At 47.8% G+C, this 23095-nt stretch overlaps 1 protein-coding gene across 1 annotated transcript in view; it reads left to right on the top strand.

The window, feature by feature from the left end:
• The first annotated feature begins 2831 nt into the window (after positions 1-2831).
• Positions 2832-23095, top strand: part of SLX9 (SLX9 ribosome biogenesis factor) — a 40431-nt gene continuing 20167 nt past the window's right edge. The window contains exons 1-2 of the mRNA XM_066553409.1: positions 2832-2960; positions 4743-4851. Coding sequence (XP_066409506.1) covers positions 2832-2960; positions 4743-4851 — 238 coding nt within the window. The remainder of the gene's footprint in view (positions 2961-4742; positions 4852-23095) is intronic.

Consider the following 23095-nt stretch of genomic DNA (forward strand, 5'->3'; position numbering starts at 1 on the left):
TAGCACAGGAGCATGGGAGCATCTGACGCAGGATATGGTAGGGATGGACCCTGAGAGTGAGCCAGCTGGAGCTGGGATGCTCACCCAGCCTGGAGGGCTGAAGCTGGATGCTGCAGAGCACTCCCCAGGCCTGGAGTGCGTGAGCTGTGGTAGATGAAGCTGGGAAGGTTGGTGGAGCTTCCTGCCAGTGATGGGGGTTGTAGATCTGGGGGAAGGAAGTGTGGTTGAATGAGATGAGCTGCTGTAATTTTGCTTTTGTGTTGCATGAGGCCCTGAATGTGCGAGTCTTTTCTCCTCAGTTGTTTCATGGGGTTTGTCCAACCACTTTGCTTCAAATCACTCAGAGTTGTGGGAGAGCTGTGAGCCCTCGGAGATGGAACAGTGGGAGCCGAGAGGGTGTTCCATGGGTCCTTGCAGCCAACGCTGAAGCTTGCTGGCATATCCCAGTCCCTTCCAGCTGCTCCTCAGGCTCTGCTGCAGCTTTGGTCTTCAGTGCTGCAGGTAAAGGGGGTGGGCAACCTTTGGGGTATGCTTGGGCACAGCCCATATGCTCCCCAGCCTGTTTTGTAAGCATTTAAAGCTGCTAAACATTCCCTTTCCTATTTTAACTGCCTTTATTTTTATTGGTTCATCTTTTTATTTTTACTAGTGTGGATTTTGTTTCCCCCCACCACTAAGTGCAGAACTGATGCAGTTTATACAGGATGCACCTGAGCAGCTGGGGTGGGGAGCTGGGCATCCACCTGGGCACTGTCAGAGTGGTTTTCCCCCAAAGTCATGGATTTTGATGACCAGAGTTGTCATTTTGGGCCTAAATGATGTTCACCCAGCCTAGAGCAGGGTAAGGGAAGTTTTCCTGTTGTTATTTTCTATTCCCAGTGGACATTAAATCTTTCTATCCCTGATGAACATTTAATCTTGGGGATTCCCCATCTCTGGAAGTGTTCCACATCAGGCTGGACTAGGCTTGGAGCAACCTGATCTAGAGGCAGGGGAGTGGGACAAGACGATCTTTAAAGGTTCCTTTAAACCCAAACCATTACGTGATTCCGTGTCTTCAACATCCTCTCAAGGGGAAGCAGACAGCCAGACACTGACCTCTTCCCTCTCATGACCAGTGACAGGACTTGAGGAAATGACAGGGACCTCTGTCAGGTGAGATTTAGGTTGGATCTTCCAAGGTTCTTCTCCCAGAGGGTGCTCGGGCACTGGACAGGCTCCCCAGGGAATGGTCACAGTCCCAAGGCTGCCAGAGCTCCAGGAGAGCTGGACACCACTCTGAGTCACAGGGTGAGATTGTTGGGGGGCCCTGTGCAAGGCCAAGAGTTGGACTCAATGATCCTGATGTGTTCCTTCTAGCTCAGCATTTTCCATGGTTCTATGATCTTTCCAAATACCTTCCCAGAGGCCTCTCCCTGCATTTCCTTGTTACTCACAAGGAACGAGTGCACTTACAGCTGTGCACTTCTGTGTCCCAGTATCAGGCCCTGGGAAACACAGCCCGGGGGGAAATAGGGAGGGCAGAGGATGTGGGAAACGAAAATGCATTAACCAGGGAGCAGTTGTCAGGGCTTGTTAAGATCAAACACGCTGTGGCTCCAGGCTTGGAGCTTTTTATTCATCTTGGAAGCAGCTTTGCATCTCACCCCCTTCTGTGTGTGGAAACATGCAGCTGAGGATTGGGTTGCTTTGTTGTGGTGTTCACCTGGGCCCATGACTGCAGTCTGGCAGGTGTTGGCCCTCCCTAGGGACTTGCTGGGTATTTTCTACTGTTTCAACTGCAGAAGTAATACCTGGCAGGAAGTTTTAGAGTTGTTTTTTGTCCTACTGTGCAGCCTGGTTGCTAGCTGGTGCTACTGTTACCAAGAAACCTCCAAAATCATTGAGATAAATAAGACTCACTGTAAAACTGTCTTTTTAGTGTTAGTGAGTAAGGCTTTATTCCTCACCAGGAAGAGATGCGTGTGGGGCTAAAAACATTTCACACTTAACCCAATATAAAACTTTTTTCACTTATTTATACACTATATATATATATAGCACATTATAGATTATAGATAATATATTATAGAAATTGAGGCAAATTACATAATTATTGTCATTAATTAGTATTTTATCCTGTATTGCTTAGTGGTTTCTTGCCCCTCATGCTAATTTGGTCCACATTCTTTAGTCCTCCATCTGTTTCTCGGACAGGGACTCTCCAGCTTTCCAGGCTTCTATCTCCTCTGGTATCTTCTGGTTACTCATGTCCTTGAACGATCATACATTTAAGATCCCAGATGTCCAATTTTCAGCTCACTTTGGCTCTGCTTATTGACGCTTATCAGGGTTAACCAACTAAAGCTTTCGGTGATTTAATGACATTAAGTGACATTAAGAGCCTGTGAAGAAACTTACCAAGTGGGCGCTGCTTACAAGTAATTGACCAACTAATGAAAATGAGTTTAGTTGCATCATTTCCAACGCTACCAAGAGCTCTCAGCTCTTACAGAGGCGTATAAAACTGTGCTGCGGAGTGTTTGGATTTAACTTAAGCACGCTGATGGGTGCTGATGGGAACCACCTGGGCAGGCTGCAATTAACCAGAGGGCAACTGACTAAAGGGAGATTATCCACAGGCCGTCCTGTATAGAGGCTGCCACACCACCTGGCCCCATTCCGCTCCAAAGTGAACAGCCGGGGCTGTGGGGCCGGCCTGGCCAGCCGAGGAGGCGGTTCCGGAGCTCCGCCCGTGCAGGGGAGGAAGGCGAATTTCCCGGGGCGCCGGGTGCGGTGAGGGCGCAGCCGGAAGATCCCGGCCGGCCCGGCCCTTTCCGTCCCGCGCCGCCATGGTGGGCAAAGCCAAGCGCCCGCGGCTGCACCGCGCCGCCCCCCGGCCCGCCCGGGACCCGCCGCCGCCGCTCCCCGGGCCCGGGCTCGGCCCCGCCGCGGGCGGATGGAGCGCGGCGGCCGGGAAGGTACCGGGGGCGGGGACACGCGGGGCGGCGGCGGGCGGGGGCTGGAAGCGGCGGCCGCCTCGCAGTGACTCCTCCGCCTTTCCCCTGCATAAAGGGCCCGGTCCCCGCACGGCCCCAGCCCCGCTCGGGCTGCTGTGGGTCTGTCCTGGCTGCGGGGGTGTCCGTCGGTAGCTCCGTGCCTGCCGTGGTGATGCGGCGGCTGAGAGGGTGGCGCAGGCCGGGTCCTTGTGGGCCGTGGAAGCCCTGGTGCTGCCGGGCAGTGGAAGCTCTATGGGAGCCCTGGTGCTGCTGGGCGGTGGAAGGAAGCCCTGTGGGAGCCCTGATGCTCGTGGGCAGTGGAGGCTTGGTTGAAGCCCTGGTGCTCGTGGGCAGTGGAGGCCCTGTGGGAGCCCTGTGCTCGTGGGCAGTGGAGGCTTGGTTGAAGCCCTGGTGCTCGTGGGCAGTGGAAGCCCTGTGGGAGCCCTGTGCTCGTGGGCAGTGGTGCTCCCTGTAGGAGCCCTGGTGCTCGTGGGCGGTGGAGGCTTGGTTGAAGCCCTGGTGCTCGTGGGCGGTGGAGGCTTGGTTGAAGCCCAGGTGCTCGTGGGCAGTGGAGGCTTGGTTGAAGCCCTGGTGCTCGTGGGCGGTGGAGGCTTGGTTGAAGCCCTGGTGCTCGTGGGCGGTGGAGGCTTGGTTGAAGCCCTGGTGCTGCCAGGCAGCCGCTGCTCCCCACGCTGTACTCAGCCCTGGCAGCTGAGTGTGGCAGGGTACGGCGGGGAAGTGACAGCGGGAGCCGGGGGCCGCTCCAGCACAGCGCGCCGTGGCAGTGCCAGCCTGCAGTGCCACTGGTCCGGAGCAGCAGCACCATAGTGTCCCCACAGTGACACGCGTGTCCCAGCACTGCTGCTGCTGCTCCTGGAGTGAGCTAGGGGCCTGGGCTGCCTTGCCGTGCATGCAGCAGTGGGGATTATTATCAACAAGTATTGGGAGAGAAGGGGAGCCTTGCAGTGCGTGCCTTCCGTTTTACTTTAGCGTAGATGGAGCTGTTTATCCTGAATTATTTAGGATATTTTGTTTTCCCCAGCTGTGTTTTGAATACATCGTTCAGGTGCCGCCCCCTCACAGCAAGGACACACCACCAGTAAATGTTTTTTTTTTTGTGCCTGAGCTTTCCTTGTGAGGAGGGAGGAATTGCTTGTGCTGAATACATTATATATATATAATAAGATGGGTTTATACCACTGTGAAGTTATGTGTTGGTGATGGTAGATACTGTTGGCTAAAGTAATAAATTCTAATCCAAACAGAGTAGCTACTGCTGATCTTAGGGAGGCGTTGCATGCCTAAAGCATGATGCTGAAGATTTGGTGGGTTGCTAGTAGTTACTGAATCTGCCTAATGTCTATTGATTTAGGCTTTAATCCCTTAATCCTCTCATTTGTTGCTTATCTGTATTGTTCAGTACCTGTAATAAATCTGTCTTTTCCTAAGGATGCTGTTCCCAGCCCTCATGCAAGTGAATGCACTTGAGTGAGGTGAGGTTGACTTGGGGCAGGAATATTTTAGGAACGGGACAGGCCAAAATGAGACTTTTTCAAACTTCCTTCTGTGTGGAAGAGCTGGGGGTTAGGCAGGGGGGAGCAGGACTGTAGGGTTCCTTGGTGCCCTTGCCTGCTCAAGAGAGACACCTGCTCACTACCACTGTTCTTATCTGGATGGTGCTAGGTTTGAGTTTACAGTTTTTTTAAACAAGTGCTGCCTTGTTGTGTATGTACTGATTCTTGTTTTATGTTTCTTTTGCATAAGGACTGGGACTTCTCATCTTCTGGTGTATTTTCTGGGCTGAAAATTGACCCTGCTACCCTAGTACAGAAGCTTGACTTGGACTCCAGAAGCATCATTTCCTCCAGAACAGGTTGGTTGTATTTTGAGTGAGTGCTGCTTTAGGTTGTGAGCAAAGATGCTGAGGACTGTATTTGCAGTGGCTTTTAGTGGCTGTCCCCTGAAGCTCTGGGAGCTACAATGCAGACATTGTTTCCTGTGTTTCTCTGAAGGTTTTTGGGAGAGGTTTGTTTTTGTTTGGGCTTCTGCATGGATGTGCTTAGTGATCCCCAGGTGGGGCACTAGCTTCCGGCAGTCTGTGGGATATCCTGGTGCAGCCAAAGGCTGCCAGGGCTGAGAGCACAGCAGGGCCAGGGTTTTAACCTGATCTCTGGGCTTGCTCTGTGGCTGCTTTTGCCTCACCAGCAGCTAACAGCTAACTAACCAACAGCAGAGCATGGTTACTTTAATGAGATTAAAGGCTTCACCTGGAACAGCTGTTTTGATGTGTCAAAGGGCTGCAGTCCTGTTGGAAACCAATCCACTGCTGTGCTGGGGCTTGAGTGCTGTTGCCTGTGGTTACATCCAAGAGGGGACACCTCTCTCTGCAGTTTTTTCCTCATAGTTTTCCTCAATTTGTAAGTGAGCAGCTGCCATTGGTAACCCAGTGCTTTGTCAGCAGGTTCTCATTGTGTGCCAGCAGTGCTTCACTCACAGCAGCCTGACTGCAGCAAATCTTCTCCTGTCCTTTGCTGTTGTGGGGTCTGTGGCTCGAGGATTCCCAGGCAGGAGAATCTTAACTCACAGGGAGTATGGAAAGTGAGAGGGGGAAAAGGGAGGACATGATAGAGCCCTTTGATTTCCAGTCCCACAAGAAGAAAATGCTCTCTTTGACTGCTCACTGTGACACAAAGCTTTGTATCTGAGAGCAGTTTTCACTTCTAAATGTCTGCAACGTCTCAAAAAAAATTCTCTGAAACCTGAATCTCAATCCCCCACAAACTGTATGTAAATGTTTAAAAAAATCTCAGAAGGAACAAACTACCAAACAGAGCCTGGTATCACAGCAAGCTGTCCTGATGCAGAAAATGTATGTGACTCGCAAATTGCAAACTAAGTTAATTTATTTTGTTCATGTGGGTAGATACTACATTGACTTTGTTTTCCTGTCCAGGGCTATAAACAAATCAATCACACAAGGGCAAGTGGTTGCCTGAGCTGCCCTGCCCATCAGTGACATTTGGGCGCAGTGGGAGAAAGTGGGGAGGTTGTGTGAGGACACATTTGCCAGCTCTCTGCACAGAAACCTTGGCAAAACGTGTTGTTCTTGAAACACTGGGCTCATTGTTGGTCACTCTGCTGGGAGAAGGACATGTATGCATCTATGTGTGCATGTGCACGTTGCCATCTCTTTAATTAAATCAGACAGCGTGTTGTTGGGGGCTGGCAGCCTGCAGTCCCAGCCTTTCATTGCAGGCTCCATGTCTGGGTTATAAATAGAGCCGTGCTGCTGGTCCCCGTGCAGTGCTGATGATGCAGATGTGCAGTGCCTGGCTGCCTCTCTCGGGGCTGTGTGCTGCCTTCCTGCTCACAGCCCTGCTGGCCCCGCTGCTCTGCGCCTCCCAGATGAGCAGCTAAAAATAACTGTTTGTTTGGGGGCTCCAAACTGCAATTCATCCAGGCAAAGAGGGATTTGAGTGGTTTTTTACACCTTCCCAAGCTGCTGTGCCCTTTCTTGTTGTTGCACTCTGGGGCCATGCAGAGGTTTTTTCCTTATGGAAATCAGTTCATTTTTTACTGTTAATTCAGTGAAGTGTAACTAGGCTGTGCATACAATGGCAGACACCATAGAGTTAGCAAAGAGATTCTAGGCAAATGGGCTTTGTCTCCTGGCATCTCTGGTCAGCTCAGAGCCTGTTCTGCACTAAGTTCAACTTGACTCCAACCCTCCCTCCACCTCTTCCTCCCTTTCCCCCTCAGCCTAGTGCACAGGGCAGGAGGGTAGGATTCTCCTACACATCGCTATTTTAAGATTTAATAACAAGACAAAAGCATGCTTCCCTCCCACTTGCTTTTCAAGCTTTGAGAAGGTCAAGTTGGCAGACTGTAGGTGGGCTCACTATCTCCTGTGCTTTTCACAGCTACAGAAGATTTTTTTTTTTATTTTTGCCAAGGTTGCTGTGTGGCAGTTGGGAAAACAGGTATTTGTCCTGTGTGTGTATGTATCTCACATTACCCAAGAGGTAATGTGAGATATATTCACATTGTCCAAGATTGCTGGTATCTGTCTTTTGTGTTTAGATCTGGCCTTAAGCTGTGACTCTCTTCCAAACAAAACCAAGTCTGAGGAAGATCTTGGAATTGGGTTAGGTTTTAGAGGATGTCAGCTTGGAGCTTGACAGTAGTCAAAAGAGCCAATTGGATGTTGGGAAGTAGGAGCAGAAGAGAACATGGAGAGAATTGTTATGTTCTAAATAAACCCGTGGTGTAGGCAGCTCTTTGATGCTGTGTGTACCATCACAGGGGCTAACTAACCAACAGCAGAGCATGGTTACTTTAAGGAGATTAAAGGCTTCACCTGGAACAGCTGTTTTGATGTGTCAAAGGGCTGCAGTCCTGTTGGAAACCAATCCACTGCTGTGCTGGGGCTTGAGGGCTGTTGCCTGTGGTTGCCAACAAGAGAGGACATGTCTCTCTGCAGTTTTTTCCTCATAGTTTTCCTCAATTTGTAAGTAATTTGTAATTTTGGCTGTGGTGGCTTTGAGGGAACAGGGAGGAACACGATGTGTAAATTGGCAAGTCCAGAGTCCTCTAGCGGGGTTATTCCAGTTAACACATGTGCCTGTGTGTGCTGGGGCTGAAAGGAGTGAAGCCCCTTTTTGTGGGAGGATCAACTGGTGGTGTTGGTTCTTGTTGGATGAAGGCCTGGTTTTTCTGGGGGTTTCTGAGGACTCTTGGTGCATCTGGTTGAGGCAGGGTGCCCTGTGGAAGGGTCTGCTACTCATGGTGGTGGTGTGTTGCTTCCTTTAGGTATAAGGCTGATTCAGTCTGCTTGTGATTAGTGTGAGGTACCAGCACAGGCTGTTCTGGCATCAGTAATCCTGGTGGCAGGAGAAGGAGAGGGTGGAACTGTAATGAAAAATGTCACCAAAATGGAATTCATTGTAGGTGAGCCTTGCGTTCTGTGATATAAAAAGCCAGTGGTCTAAAAAGGAAAGTATTTTAATATATGGTAGCTCCAAGCTGTGTCGTGCTGTGAAGCAGACCTGCTGCAACTGCTTTCCCCTGCTCTGCTTTTTGTCTTTAATCATTAGCTCAGCTTAACACCAGCTTGCAGATGATTTCCACTCGTGTGTAGGTGACAGAAGCCAGTGCCATCCCTGGGACTGCTGGAGTTCAGTCCATGAGTTACTCTGTGCTCAGTGATTGCTTCCTGTCAGTGTAGTTTACTTAGCCACTGACGTAATGTCAACCAGAGGCTTTGCCGTAATCTAATCCACGCAGGGACCTCTGTGCCTCCAGTGAGAGGATAAATCTCATTTGGGTGAGCCTCTGTAGCGTGGGAATTAAATGTTTCCTACCAAGTCAGAAATAATGGCCTGTCATATCGGGCTTGCTGCTGCTGCTCATTTTTTCTTGTTTTCTTTAGCTTTCATTCGTCAGTGTTTGCCCCTTGAAGTAAGGGCCTATTCAAGCTTGGCTCTGGCTGAGCACTTGCCTGTGAATGTCTCTTTTTTTGGAGTGGATGATGAAGCAGTTGTGGAATGATATGAACAACTGGATTGGTAGCTTCCTGCTTTATTTTCAGTTACTCCAGAAGGGAATGGTGACAGGCTGTGTTGTTGAGAAAACAAAAGTGCAACAACAGCAAGTTCATAATCGTTTGCAAAACCTGGTGCAAAATCATCCTGATTTCTGAGGTTGGATTGGACGTAAAGAAAGACTTCTCATTTTACAGTGAGAGTGATGAGGCCCTGGCACAGGATGCCCAGAGAAACTGTGGCTGCCCCATCCCTGGAAGTGTTCAAGGCCAGGTTGGATGGGGCTTGGAGCAACCTGAGATAATGACAGGTGAAAGAGGGGGTTTAAATAGATGCTCTCTGCAGGTTTCTTCCAACCCAGTCCACTCTGTGGCTCTGTGATTCTATAGCAGGGTGTGAAGCATGGAGTGAGGTAGGTCATGAGCCTGAGCAGAGGTTGTGCTCTGAAGACCAGGACTGCCTTGCAGCACTGTCAGTGGCACACAGGGGTGTAGAGGAGGGAAATGACTGAGCATCTGACAAAGAAAGAATTCCCTTCTCCTCCCAAAGAAATGTGGAGATGGGAGATTAGACTAAGCAGGAATTTCCTGACAGCAGTGAATTTCTGGGCTACGTACAGCCTTGCTTTGCTCCTTTCTGAGGTTTTCTGTGAGTTTCTTTTGATACCAAGCCTCTGTTTGCAGAGTCACTGACAGATCCCTTCTGGTTTGCACCTCAGCTTCTGCTCTGGAGTTCCAGATCTGCTGGGTCTGTCACCTTATCTGCTTCTGCTTGGGCTCTGCATCTACTTGTCCAGTTCTGTTCTCCTTTTGTAGCCTCCAAGAGAAGCAGAAAAGCTGTGGTTGGTTGGTCCTGCCTTAGCTTCATGCAGCATGATTTACTGTCCAGTCTAGAGGTTTTTTTATGGATGTTGTACCACAATGTCACCGAGTCCCTGTATGACCTCTCCTCTGACAGCATTGCTGTTCCTGCAGTGTCTAGACTTCTGGTTACCCCTGAAGTGGATGCACACCAGTGTGGAAAAATTGCAGCCATGACCAGGCCCCCATTATTCTTCTGGAGCTCTTGACAGGATGCCAATCTTGGTGCCCTATAGTTTATTCCTGTCTGTTGATTGGATTTCTGCATGTTTATTGTCTTTAAACATTAAGGTTCCTCCTCTTTTGTGCTCATCCCTTGTCACCTTTCCTCTGTTTTGATTTGATGTCTTGTTTTTTGGTTTTGGTTTTTTTTTTTTTTTTTTTTCCTAGTCTTCTGGCATACCAAGGTGTTTAACCATTGAAAGATTTTGTCCTGGTTCAGGGCAAATTTGGGAGAGAAAAAATAAAAATTAATCCTGTTTGTTGTAATGAATGCATCTGATCTGTTCTGAATGTCAGTTCTAAACTCTGCTGCTTTTTCTTACTGCATGCTTGGGGACTTCTGAAATCCCCTTGTGTTGGTCATTCACATCTCTGGTGTGGAAAGCTGCTGGATCCTCACAATTCTGCTGCTGCTGCTTTTCTTCAGCTTTTCATTCTGTGCTGGCAGTTGTCAGGCCTGCCTTGTGTTTGTTTTGTGCAGAACGCCTTCCTCAAGCTGTTCCCCACAGTAACACAGCTCAGATGGGATAGGAGGGTGTAAATGGGCTGCTCCTCACACTGGGGATGGCAGGGAGTGCCTGCAGCACCTCCAACGTGTTGCTGAGAGCTCCCTGGGAAATGCCTGTGTGCTGTGCTAGACCCAAGTGATGAGGTGTTCCTCCTCCATCTGTCTTTGGTATTAGCTGCCCAAGCTTTGGGCTGTGTGAATTTGGGGAGGGGTGAAATGCAGTCCCTGGTGCTGCCAGTGATGCCCTTGGTGGTGTAGCACTAAAACCATTTGAATGCCTTTGAAAATACCTGATGGGTGTGTGGGTGCTGCCCTGGAAGGAGCAGCTGTTTGAGTGGTGCTTGAGCTGGGAATTCCTGCTTTAGCTCCCCCCTCCCTTCTGCACCCCATTCCTTCTGCAACGTGCCTGTGTCCTTTGTGTCACCTGCACAGGTCCAGGACGTGTTCTAGGACTGCATGTGCAGGTCTCAGCTCAAAGCTGCTCAGCTCTCAGCTCCCTGCACAAGCTGGTGTTGCTTCTGACATTGTGTGTCAAAGTGTTTGACACCTCCAGTAATGAAGTTTGCGAGAAAGGCAAAATTCCCAGGGAAGGGGAAATGCTCTTTAGCTCTCCTCCAGGCCCAAGGCTGGCTGCCCTGCTATCTTGATCAAGTGACAGATGGCAGTTTACCTTATCTGGGTAAATTGCTTTGGGTAGCAAATTACTGCACATTGCTTCTGCCTTGCTGTTCAGCTGAAATTTATTTGTTTTTTTTTGACTGCATCATTAGGACCTGCTTTTATGTTGACAATGCCAGATCACCTTTTATGGGCAGATTTGGTGTCTGGGAGTTTTATAACAGGCTGTTAGAAAGCTGCACTGTGTTTGGGAGGAACTGAGATAGTGGTTTGTCATCTGGGAAACCGCTCCAGTGAGGTCAGATGGCCTCAGTCTGCAGGACACCTCAAACAGATTGTGTAGCTCCCCACAACTCTGCTCAAAGCCAGGAGGTTTTTCTGTTCCTTTGGTCCAAAGGATTAAAGTCAGTGGGATCTTACTTCAGCAGTCAGATTGAGCAAATTCTGTATCAGGGGTGAACAGCTGTGGGGTTTGGTTGAAATGGAGAACAGACCTGCTGTGGAGTGGGGATCCTACTGAAAACTAAATACTTTGGTGGCTTAAATAATAATTTTTAAAAGAAGGTTAAAAATCCATGCTGTTTAATGTTGCTTTAACAATTTGTCTGTGCAGTGTGGTGCTGGCTGTGAGAATAGCTGTGGGAAGCTCCACTTTAATTAAAGTAAATGCAATTAATTGAGAAGCAGTAAATGAGCCTATGAAGCTTGCACTGTTTTCAGTGCTTTTACTTCCCTTCTGCAAATAGAGCCTTTCCATGTTGTGAGTGCCTTCTGCCAGATCACAGGAATTAGTTGTGTTAATATTTATGGAACCAATTAACTTTTTTGTTTTCTTTCTGTCCCTCTAGCTGTGGCTAAGTCTCTGTTCTTCAAATTAACATTAAAAAACCAAAAGACTCCAATTAGCTCGTGGTTGAGCACTACACAAACACAAACATTTTCCAGAGAGCCCAAACCTTCCAAAATGTTCTGCAGCCTGCTCCAGGGGAGGAGGCTGTCAGTGGGAAGAGCTTGAAATGAGTCCTAGCAGTTTGAAGGATGTGTCAGATTGCTCTAGTTTCTTATTATGGTTGGTTCCTTGGCTGTGCCTGCTGTGTAATGCTCACCAGTAGCACTGGTGGAAGGTACATGCCTGCCCTGGAGCAGCCTTTCCATGCTGCTGGATGGATGGAGAGGAGGATATGGCTCAGTGAGGGATCAGAGACTTCTTTGGAGAAGTTCCTGTGGTGCTGCTCTGTGGTTTTGCAAAGTTTTCTTCCAGACTTTGTGGAAGTTGGGTGTTCAAACAAGAGTTTTTTAGATCAAACTTACCAGTGCCTTGTGCCACTGAAGGGCTTGCTGAATTTGAGGCCAGGGTGACCCCTTGCTTTCCTGGCCAGGAGTGGTGGGGCATGGCAGCTGCATGTCATGCCTTGTCTTGCTCTGGGTGATCACGACTCCTGGAGCTTTAAAAAGATACTGATCTAGCCTGGTATTCTCCTGTGAAATGAATTTAAAATGGTTGGACAAACTTAGACAAAAATAGATCAGTGCTGCTTAGGAGAGTACTGCAGCTGTGGTGTTACAAAAGAGGGTTATGAACTGAAATCCCTGTGTTTGCTGTACTAATGTTAAAGCTTTAACGTAATTAAGTTATAAAATTGTGAATTCTACAAAGAGAGAGGTGGAGTGGCTCTGCACTGGTGCCAAAAGGGCCTCCCAGCACAAGTTCCAATAGTGCAAACCTCTCGTGGGGTGGGAGAGGGGTGGCTCAACCCTGCAGGAATGGAGGAAGCAAATGTGAAGAGGAGTGAGGAAGCACTTGTGGAAAGGGCAGGTTGGTAGCTCTGGAAGTCAGAGCCATTTCCTTGTCACCAGCAGTGGTATGATGTGTCCAACTGTCACATGTCTTTCTGAAATACGTGTCCTGGGAGTTTAATAAACACTCTGTTTAGAAAATTGGTGAAGGGTGGATGGTGTGAGAGGTTTCCCTCTTCTGGGTTGCCCCTTCTGACTTGTCTTGAAGTGTTTCTGAGGTGCAGGAGTAAGTGAGCTTTCTCCTTACCCCTCTGGGAAATGCCTGTGTTAAAAGCTGCTCTTTTTTTTTTTTTCCTTCTATGCTAAATAAATCACGTTTCTGATTTACCAAGATAAATCTCTGCCCTGCTAATGTGGGTCTTACTGAGTTACAGGCTGTGTTACAGGGAGATCTCAAAAGTTCATGTCTGTCATTCAGACCTAGTGGGATCTATAATGTTTTTCTACTCTATGCAAGTTAACCTTTATTCTGGTCTTTGGGAGCAATGTGGACCAAAGTTTTCTTTATGCTTGGGTGAAAATGTACGTGTCAGCTCAAGATCTGTTTATCCCCTTCAGCATTTCAGAGTGGAACTGCTGATGCTCATATGTGGCCTAACTGGTAATAACATCTAATTTGGGGTTAGGTTTTTAGTCAAGTGGCTTGTAGAAGGGGGTTTTGGTTGTTGTTTTTTTTTTTTTATGAAAGTTTTAACACAGTAAATATGCATTCTCTGAGCTAAATATGGGAAACACAGCTATGCAAGGATTAAATGCAGTGGGTACTGGAATATTCTGGGTTGTTTGAAATGATAATTTGGACAGATTTAGATTGAACTAGTAGTGCTGCAAATGTTCCATTAGGCAAACCACAGAAAATTCTGGGGGAAATCGTGCTGCAGAAGAACAGGCTATCCAAGCAGTTCCTCAGACAAGAAGAGGGACTGTGAGCTGGAAGGTACATAGTGACAGTGATAACCAACTCCAGTGAAATGTGGTGTTGCAGAGAGTCCCAGGCAGGAAATTTGAGGGAAAATGGGGCATACCAACTTGTTCCCTGACCCACGTGTACTCTGTTTTTTGATTGCTTGGAGAGCACACAGCAAATCAATACATCTATGTAGAGAATTTTGGTTTCTGTTATTGTGGATGTTTGTGCCTGGTGTGGCTGTGCACATGCAAATGCTCTGGGCTGATTTCTGTTGCATTTCCTAGCTCCATGGCTTTTTCACTTTGTTTTTCCTTATGTCTATTTTCCTCTCCAAGGTTATTTGTAAATTCAGGTCACTGAGTGTTCTTATGTAACGGGAATGGGCTTCTTTAGCATGGAGAGGACATTCCCAGCTGCAGTGGGTACAGGCTGTGTCTGTGCACGCAGCAGTTATTTCACAGTGTGGTTGGAGTTGAAATAACCTGGTGTGCCTGTCAACAGGGAGACATGGGAAGGTTTTTGCACACTGCGGGAATTCTGTTGTCAGAAATCACCATTTTAGAATTGCTTTGTTCAGTGACACTTCTGTATTTTGCTCAGCAGAGCCTCTGGCTATTGCTTTTGGTTCATGCCAGTAATTTGTGACTGCAGGGCTGGGCTTGGGTAGGGCTGGGCTTAGGTGTGCTCCTCTGCAGCTGTGTTTGTTGTTTTAGTGTCTGTACCTGAGTGGGTTTTTATTTATGGAAATAGCATGCAGATGTCTAGATACTGTTTATGTGGGAGTTATTCTAACTTTATGTATTTTCTTCCTCCAAAAGGGAGGGCATTGGCCTGTATGGGGTGTAAGTGGCAGGGTTTTGGTAGCAGGGCAGAAGCCAGAGCTGTCACATTCTGAGCACAGCCAGGTCCAAAGAGCTGAAGTGCACCCAGTGCAGCCACATCTGAGACTGTCAGGCGCAATGGTGCTGTCTCTGGGAAAAGATATCATTAAGAAGGAGTAGGAATAAAGTGAGAGAGCCCTATAAAGACTAGGGACAGAAAAGGGGGAAAGGAGGTGCTCCAGTCACCAGGACCCCGGTGGGCGAGTGTGAGGAGGAGGGAGCAGCAGAGAATGACTGTAATGCCATTCCCTGGCCCTGTGCACTGCTCAAGGGAGCTGGGAATGAAGAAGTCACAATGAAGGAGTGGAGCTGAGAAGGGGCTTGGTGGGGGAGAAGGTGTTTCAGTGTTTGTTTTTCATCATCCAATTCTACTTCAGTTGGCAATACATTAGGTTAATTTTCCCCAAGTCAAGTCTGTTTTGCCTGTGATGGTAATTGCTGAGTGATCTCCCTGTTGTTTACCTCAGCTCACAAACTTCATCTTATTTTCCTCCCCTGTTCTTTTGAGGAGGGAGGGCACAGCTGGGTGGGCAGCTGGCCAAGATCAGCACACAGCATCACAGTAGCTCAGCAAAAACTGAGATGAAACTCAGTACCAGGTACACCTTTCCCCGTGGTGGTTCCTTACTGTGTTTTTCAGCTGAATGTCTTCTAAATGTTGTGCAGATGCAGAGACACTCTGGTATAGAACTGAATTCCTTTGCTTTTAATTGAGGCTCCCAGGTGTTAAAGCAAGTCATGGTTCCACATGTCTGTGGTACCTGTAACAAGGTCAGGTGTGCACCTGTAACCAGGTACACAGGCCTTTGTGTCCTGAAGGTCAGAATTAGGAACTGCTCCCCTCCCTCTCTTCAGGCAAGGGAAGGGAGCAGAACAGGACACAGCCATACACTCCAGTCTGAATTCAGGGAAGTACAGAACAGACCTTGGGCCCATCTAGGTGTTTCTTCTGCTTGTCTTTGCTGTGTAGGAGGTGCTGCTCCAGCTGTGTCTGCATTGCTGACAGTTTTGTAGCACAAGAGGACGTACCTGTGGCATTGCAGAACAGATCTCTGATTTTCAGAGTGTTCTTTTTCAGATGTTAGAAGTGCTCATTAGAGGGCAGCAGAATAAGTCTTCCTTTTTCTAGGTCAGGTCTATATTTTTGATTATTTTTCATCTCTGCAGGGCATAGAACAAAATTTTCCAGTTCCTACTTCAGTTTTTCCTGGTGCATTAAGTGTACAAAACAACAATGCTCATATGAAAACCTTAGCCTGTATAAAGAAATATGGATTATTTATAGTAAAAATTGCTTCTTTGAAGCTTAGGGAGCTTGCAGGCTCATATGAGAGAGAGCTTCTCTAAGATTAAACCACAAATGGTCAGCACAGTATGTGGAAAAACAGCCAAAAGAATATTTCACAGCTAACTTGTTTTTTGCTCATCTTAATTCTTATTTGACCTATATGTCCATATGCATCTATGGATTTGTTTGCTGCACTCCAGCTGCTGCTGCCACCTTTTCCTGCTTGAAGAAAATGTTAAAGAACCAGTCTTGCTTCATCCAAAAGTAATCTTTAAATGAGATCTGATAGCACACCCCCCACCACCCTCTGGAATGGAAATACTATAAATAATTATGGCACTGTCTTTAAAGGCTAAGTGGGGCTGGGATTTGGAGTCCAGCATCACAATACTTAAAATGCATTATTTATTATGTAACATTCATAGAAGGCCGCTGTAGCACTGTGTAGCCAGGGTGTTTCAGACTTCTGGAAGAGCTGGGTGCAAGTCCTGGCTAGGAGTGAACATCTCCCATGCCCATCTTACTGGAGATCTTTTGCATGTTGTTGACTTTGGGAAAAGGGAAGCTGGTTCAAGACAGCTGGAATAGCAGGAATTTGTTTTTAGGTTTAGCAGTATCAGCCACTGGTTTCCAACGGCTGACTGATTTTGGAGGGTCCTCAGTGGAAGCCAAGCTTCATTAATTAATCTTTGCTCTTTGGCCTGACATGGTGGAGCAGGTGGGAGGGTTGGCAGGGCGAGACACGACACCTTTCTCTCTTACCCACAGTGTGTTGTGTGCTTTGCCATCCTGCAGGCTTCTTCATCTCCTTGTCCTCTACCCAAAGGTGCCAAGGGACAGGTCCCTCAGGAATTTGTGAGTGCCTTGTGTTCCTCACATGCATGGGGCCTCTACCAAAGCACCATGTTCTTGGCTGCTAACAATTTTGTAGCACAATTCTGCCCTGAATTATTTTTAGGGTGGCAGTATCCAAACCCACAAACTGCTGAGATGGAACAACCTTCTTGATACTGTCAAAATGTTGTTCCTGGCACAGTAGCTTGGATCAGTCCTGCCTCCTGGAGAAGTCCAGATTGTGCTTTGCACTTCTGGTTTGGGATCCACCATGTAGCTGGCATTTCTTCACGTCATGCTGCGACACCTCAGCAAAGTCAGGGCAAATAGGGAGCTCCTCATCAGGGAAGGAAAGCTGAACAAAGCCATAAAAATGTGAACAATGGCTCATAGCTCTTGGCAGCTCTTGGGCCATTAGGTAAAATTAATATCCTGTCAGCAGGGTAAAAAGATGAAACTCAGTCTTAGACCAAGTGAGAAACATGATGAGTCTGTAGGCGTGTGGATTGAACTCCGTTGGACTGTGATCCATATTAGGAAATGAGCAGGCACAGTGCTCATGCCACAGCCTTCTTCATGCAGAGCAACACTCTTCCTGCCAGCATCTTCTGTGCAATGCAGGAAGATTGCTGCCTTCCCTCATAGAATGAAAGTCTCTCCTGGGAGCTAACATGGTATTTTGTTGAGGTTATAGGTGTTCTCAGTAGGTGGTTTTTTTTGGGTGTGGTGAGCCTAAGTATTGCAGATACTGCTTGGTGAGGGGTGTGTAGCTCTTCTGTTCTGGGAGCACTTTCTTCACAGGAAGGATTCCAGTCCTTGTTGCCCTGTAAGCGTGGGGACCCTGAGTGAGAGGTGAGGGCATGGATGGGCAGTCTCAAGGTTTGCTGCTGCAGTCCCAGACCTGAGGAGATCAAGGCAATGCCAAATGTCTGGCAGCTCTGAGGGCTGACAAGGAGTGTCAGAGAAGCACAAGAAGTGTCAGAGAATTCATGGTAGTTTGTTCCTTTGCCATCCCCTGTTATTTCTTTTAACATCATGGGTGTTCTCTCCACAGCTCTGTGCTGGCAGCTGCTGATCTCATCTCTGTGTGAGGTGGATGGGGCTGGACCCATTGATGCTTGTGCAGACAGTGTAAATGGGACTTCATTGTCTGCCTCTGCTGCTGGCAGGCAAGAGCATCAAGTACAAAGTGGCAGAGCCCTGTCACTTTTTTAAAATTTGGCTTGCTTTAAAATAGGTTCTACCAGGGAAATGTCATTTGGAAATGGGGAACCGATGCTGACCTGCAGGGCTGAAATAAAATAAATGTGAAGAGGTGATGGGCTGGAGATAAAAAACCCAACAAAACAGCTTCTACCTCTCTTAGAGAGGCCCACACCTTAATTTTCCTTTTTTAAAAGATTTCTTCTGCATTTAAGTGAGCCAAATGGGTATATTGGAGTAGAGAGGCTTGCTCTAAGACCTTTTCTGAAAAACAAGTCTTGTGTGAGAATCGTTGTGGGCCAGACAAAGAGCTCCCTGACAGGGAGAAGCCTCTCCTCCATGTCAGCAGATGAAGAGTTCTGTGGGAGGTCTGCAGTGAGGTGAGGGTCCCAGGGGTCTCTTGGTGGTGGGATGGTGCTCTCTGTCCCTGGAGCCAGCAGAGGAGCAGGAGCAGGGTGTGGATGTGGCTCTGTCCAGGGGGGAGGATGCTGTGTGAGTGTCTGTGTTGTGTAAGATGACAGAGCTGGTGATCCTGTTGGTGCCTCAGGGCTTTTGGGAGCTCTGAATTGTCAGCTGAAGCGGAAGAGCAGTTGAGACAGCACAAAAGCAGCAGCCACCAGAAGTGGCAGTGGCAGCCAGAAGAGATGTGAAGCAGTGTTTGGACCAGTTCCACTTACAGGGCAGTCTGTGCTCCCAGGAGGAGGGAAGGAGACCTGACATGCTTGGGCACCACCTGGAATGAGTGTTTTCACGGGCTTGGCTTGTTGAACTGTTTAATCAGCATCACCACCATGAAAAAAAACCCCATCAGACTGGTAGCTCACTGTGTCATGTTTGAATGCTAGAGCTAGCACGACCTTTTCAAGGTTAAAGTGCCATTATGATCACACAGAGGCTTCATGCAGACATAGGATGGCCTTGACCTGTCCTTGAGGGGCTCCTGCTTGACAGCTTCAGTCTTGACCTTGTGGTGGAGCAGTTCCTTATCAATGGTACTCAGTTGTACAGTGCTGTGGTAGAACAGCCATCTTGCTTCTGGCCTAGACATAAACCCTCTGAGCAGGGAGGGCTGTGTGCTCCTGTGGGGCAGGAGGGGTGCCTGGGTTCAGCAGGTGCTAAGCTGCTGTAGATGCTGGGAGTGGGCTCGAGTTCCATCTCCACTCCAATCACAGAACAGAAGAGCAAGGATTTTATGCCTTGTACTTCTCCAGGTGGTTATTTTTCCAGCTCTGTTCTTCAAATATTTCCCAATTTTGAAAGCTGCTGTATGTCCCCCCAAAAAGGGAAGAATGGGAAGTGTTCTGCATTGCCAATCCTGTGTGTCAGGTGTTGCCCAGCTGAGCTGGGGGCTGCAGATCAAACATATGCCTGGCAGAAGCTACTTGGGAAGCTTTCCTGGGTATTCTCAACCTCCTTACTTTATGTTAGTGTTTTAGTCCTCTGTGTTATAAAGCCACTGATGATGCAAGTGGTGTTTGAACTGACTGATCAGAATGTGACTGGATTGAGCTAATAATTCTTAAATTATGTAAATAATGAAAGTCTGCTGGTGTTTTACTGGTTAAGTTGTGCTGCTCTTTTCTGTGTCTAAATCTGAAATTACTTTATTGTATATATTGCCTAAAAAGACTATTGGGTAAAAGAAATGAGTATGATTATATTTAATATGTGTCCGCTCAGTGGTAGAAGATGTGGCTGGACTCAGTGTTTCCTCAGTGCTCCCAAAGTGCAGGTGTGTGGCTTTCCTGGAGTGCAGGAGCTCTGACAGCTGCAGATGGTGGGATTAACTCCTTGACGTATGCTTGTGCAATAGATAGGGCAGCATGGGGAGGGGACCACACCACGCTAATCTGCCACACAGACTTAACAATCAAGGGCAAGCTCTGACATGTGATTACTTTTTTCATTTCACTGTCAATGCATGGAGTGTTGTGAGTGGGGAAACTAACTCATGCCACAGGGAGCCTGAGACCAGGCATGTTAGAGAATCCAAAGAGGAGTGAGTGCCAGGAGAGGAGAATTAATCAACAGTTAAAATAACACAGTGGAAATTTTGCCATGGTCCTAAAGCTCTGAGTAAGGTTCAGAGTAATTACTGCATAAAAAGAATTGATTGGAGCAGTCAGGAAGTGTCTCTGGAAACTCTCCTTCTGCTTTTCTTTCTGCTGTGTGGTAGGCATTGCCCAGGTCCTTGTGACTGTGAAAGTTATGCCAGGTTCACTGAGCTTCCTTAGCACAGGGGCAGGAAAAACCCATGTGCCTCACCTCAAAGGAGGTGTAGGAGCTCACAGCACTGTCTGCAGCCAGTGCTGTCCTTCCTGAGCTTTCACATTTATCTGCAGAATCAGGTTTTTGGCATTGGTGCCAAAAGTGTGAAATATGAGCAATGACTCAATTGATCAGAGCTCTTTTGCTTGGAAAAGAGCTCTGATCAATTGAGAAAAAGAGGAGCTGATGAAGTTGAATCAAATAGGTTTGCCCAGAGACTGAACTTGTTCCCAGTGTCTTCCAGTAAGATAAGCGGGGAAAAAACCAACTGTAAGATGCTGGGTTCAAGGTGGACAGAGATCCTTCAGTAAAATGGCAGTGAAGTTGCAGGACCCCTTGCCCATAGTTGTTCTGAATTTCTGGTGCCCACATGGATTGGAAGCAGAGCCTCCAAAATAAAAATTCATGGGAGGTGCTGCCTGCCAGGGGCTCTCTGCTTGGGCATTGCACCCAGCTGTGGTCAGGCCTGGTATGTTCTTAGCTCAGTGGTGCTGTTTGCTGGACAGCAGGCTCCAGTTGAAGCCCTCCAAGTGCCTTCTGTTAATGCATTGTGAGGTGTTGGTGTGCAGCCTCTGCCTGTGGCTGGCCACACAAGGTGCAAGGCCAGGGGGCTGCCTGTGGGTGCTCCAGTGGGTGTTCCCTCCAGGCCCCTTTCAGTGACTTCTTTCTGTCCCCTGAAGCTTCAGCTGGAGATTGGGCAGAGGTGCTGCCAATGGTACAGCTAACAAGTGCCAAAGTGGAATTTTCTGCTCCTGCCCTGATCCCAGTCCCCAATACATTCATGCAGTCACCCTGCCCCTTGACTATTTTAGCATAAAGTTGTCATTACAGTATTTCTGTTGCAATTTAAAAACTGGAATGAAAGTCTTAAGAATTTGACCTCATGGATGCTTTTAATACAATTCTGTGGCAGACCTGCTGGAACTGAGAACAGCTGATTAAAATACTTACAGGGTACAAGTTAAGCTTTGGGCTTTTTTTGCCTATTCTGCCTGTAACGTTTTTGCAACTGCCAGAAAATTGGTATATCTTCCCAGCCTGTTCTGCGGTCATTAGTCTGTACTGACTTTCTTCTTTCCTGTGCTTCCTGCTGTCCTTCAGATCCATCATGGAATTAATTGGTGGGGAAAAAAGAACAGGGAAAGAAATTTGTCCACTGCACATGACAGGAATTTGCTGGCAATGCTATCTCAGGTTAAGTACAGAAATGTAACTTTTTTTTTTTCTGTAAGCTACTAGGCATTTGCTCTGTGTTTCTTGCTTCAAAATAGGATATGCAGGTTTTGTCTGGAAAATAAGGCCTGTGGCCAAGACTGGAAATGTTGGCTACTTAGCCCTGGGGAGGAGAGAAGACATGACAGTTCAACAAGCAAACAAGGGCAAGAATACAGTAAGCAATAGAAATGCTGACTCTGCTGCCTTCAGGGAAGGGTAACTTGAGCCTCAGTGGTTGGGATGCCACTGTTAGGAGGCCAGGAAAGAGCTACTGTTTGGAAAGCAGAGGCAGGGATCTGTTAGAAAGGTCAGGGACTGATTGGATTAACTAGGGCAGCACTGAAAGCTCATCAAAAAGAAAGTAAGGTGGGGCAAGGCTTTTTTAAACTTCTCATTGTTCTTGCCCAGGGTCAAGCACTGGGAACTCCTTAGAAGAAGCTGGAACTTTCTCTCTATCCCTTTGTCCCAGCAAAGGATGTGTCTGTGCTCCTGGCTCGGGTCTCACTGGAGCCTGGTCTCTGCACACTGCAGAGGTCCCCCAAGCCTTCCTTTTCACCCCATGCCCATTCATAAAGCAGACCAGAGCATTGAGTTGTCTGCTGGGTTTCTCTTCTAATTCTGTTTTTTTCTGTTTGTTTGCTTACGCTGCAATTCAAGCTGTGCCTGTTTATTCCTTGTAAAATTCCTGTATGCACATCTGAAGGCAAGTTTCTGTCATGTTTGCATCTTTGATTGAGAGGCACATACTCCTCTCTGGGCATGTGCCCTGGGCCACACAGGGCAGAGGAGTGGCTGAGGGAGTAGCACTGGTTTTATGTGTATCCTATGCTCTGTCGTGTGCCTGGGACCAGTCAGGAATCTGCTGTTTGCAAACACAGAGCATGTAACTTACAGGGCTGTGGCAATCAGCATACAGAGATGTGTGTCTCCAAATCTTATGCATATCTGCTGTATTTTTTTCTCTTTCTTGAGGTCCCTGTGGGGGAAAGTCTAGTGTCCAGACATCTCAGCATGATTTTTTCATGTCTGCATCTCTGCATGATTTTTTCATGTCAGCACCTCTCCAGGAGCCAGTTCAGGCACTTTGTTGTTATATGTGTCTGAAAGCTGCTGCATCCTTGGTGGGCTTGCACAGCCTCTTACCACCAGTTTCCTGATAGTCTTGAGCTGATAGTTTTTTGTTGTGTAGTCTTGGTGGGCTCATCTTTTCCTAAGCTCTCCCTTCTGGGTTTTGAGGCAGAGCTGTTGACATCCCAGTACCCCTAAAGAGTGAGTAGGAAAGCAAGAGAGGACTGTAGGCACGATGGAAAGCTCATTCCTGCAACAGTTATGGGACCTTAGGAGGAGAGGGGAGGCACAGCAGGCTTAACTCTACAGATTTAACTCAGTCTGTGGGGAAGAAGGGAAGGAAAAGATGCTGTAGCGGTGTTCATTGTAACTGTTGAACAGACAGATGTGGGAGACACAGAATTCACTCCCAAAGCTTTTTATTCAGAGTGTGCATCCAGGTTTCTCTGTAGGAGTCCTCTGCCAGCTGCTCTCCTCCTTTACCTTCTGTCTAACAATGGGGGCTCTTCTGTGGCTGAGTGTGGCTGGGAAGTCAAAAAAGTCAAAGTTGAGGTGTTGTGCCAAGTCCTGCCTCTGGTCATCTTCTTTCTCCCATGCCACATGCTGCCTTTTTTCCCCGTGGAGCTGTGGCCTCTGCATTTTGGCTGGTTGTTCTTCTAATTAGGTCCTTGGGAAGAGGCAGAACCCAGCTAAGAAATCTGTAGCTAAAAGTACTAAAGGAGAAGGTGAAATAGAGGAGGAAGGAAGATTTTTTCAAGCTGTTGATGAGCTGGTGTTAGAGCAGGTCAAAACCTGCTGCTTGATGTTGATCCCTGAGCTGTTTCTGAAGCTGCTTCTGTTTTTTGCTTCCAGGCTGCCCTCAGAGTCAGAATTGGTGCTGCAATGTTTGATCAGGGACTTTGTTT

The sequence above is a fragment of the Molothrus aeneus genome, chromosome 7, assembly GCF_037042795.1.
Source record: "Molothrus aeneus isolate 106 chromosome 7, BPBGC_Maene_1.0, whole genome shotgun sequence".
In the NCBI taxonomy this organism is placed as follows: Eukaryota; Metazoa; Chordata; class Aves; order Passeriformes; family Icteridae; genus Molothrus; species Molothrus aeneus.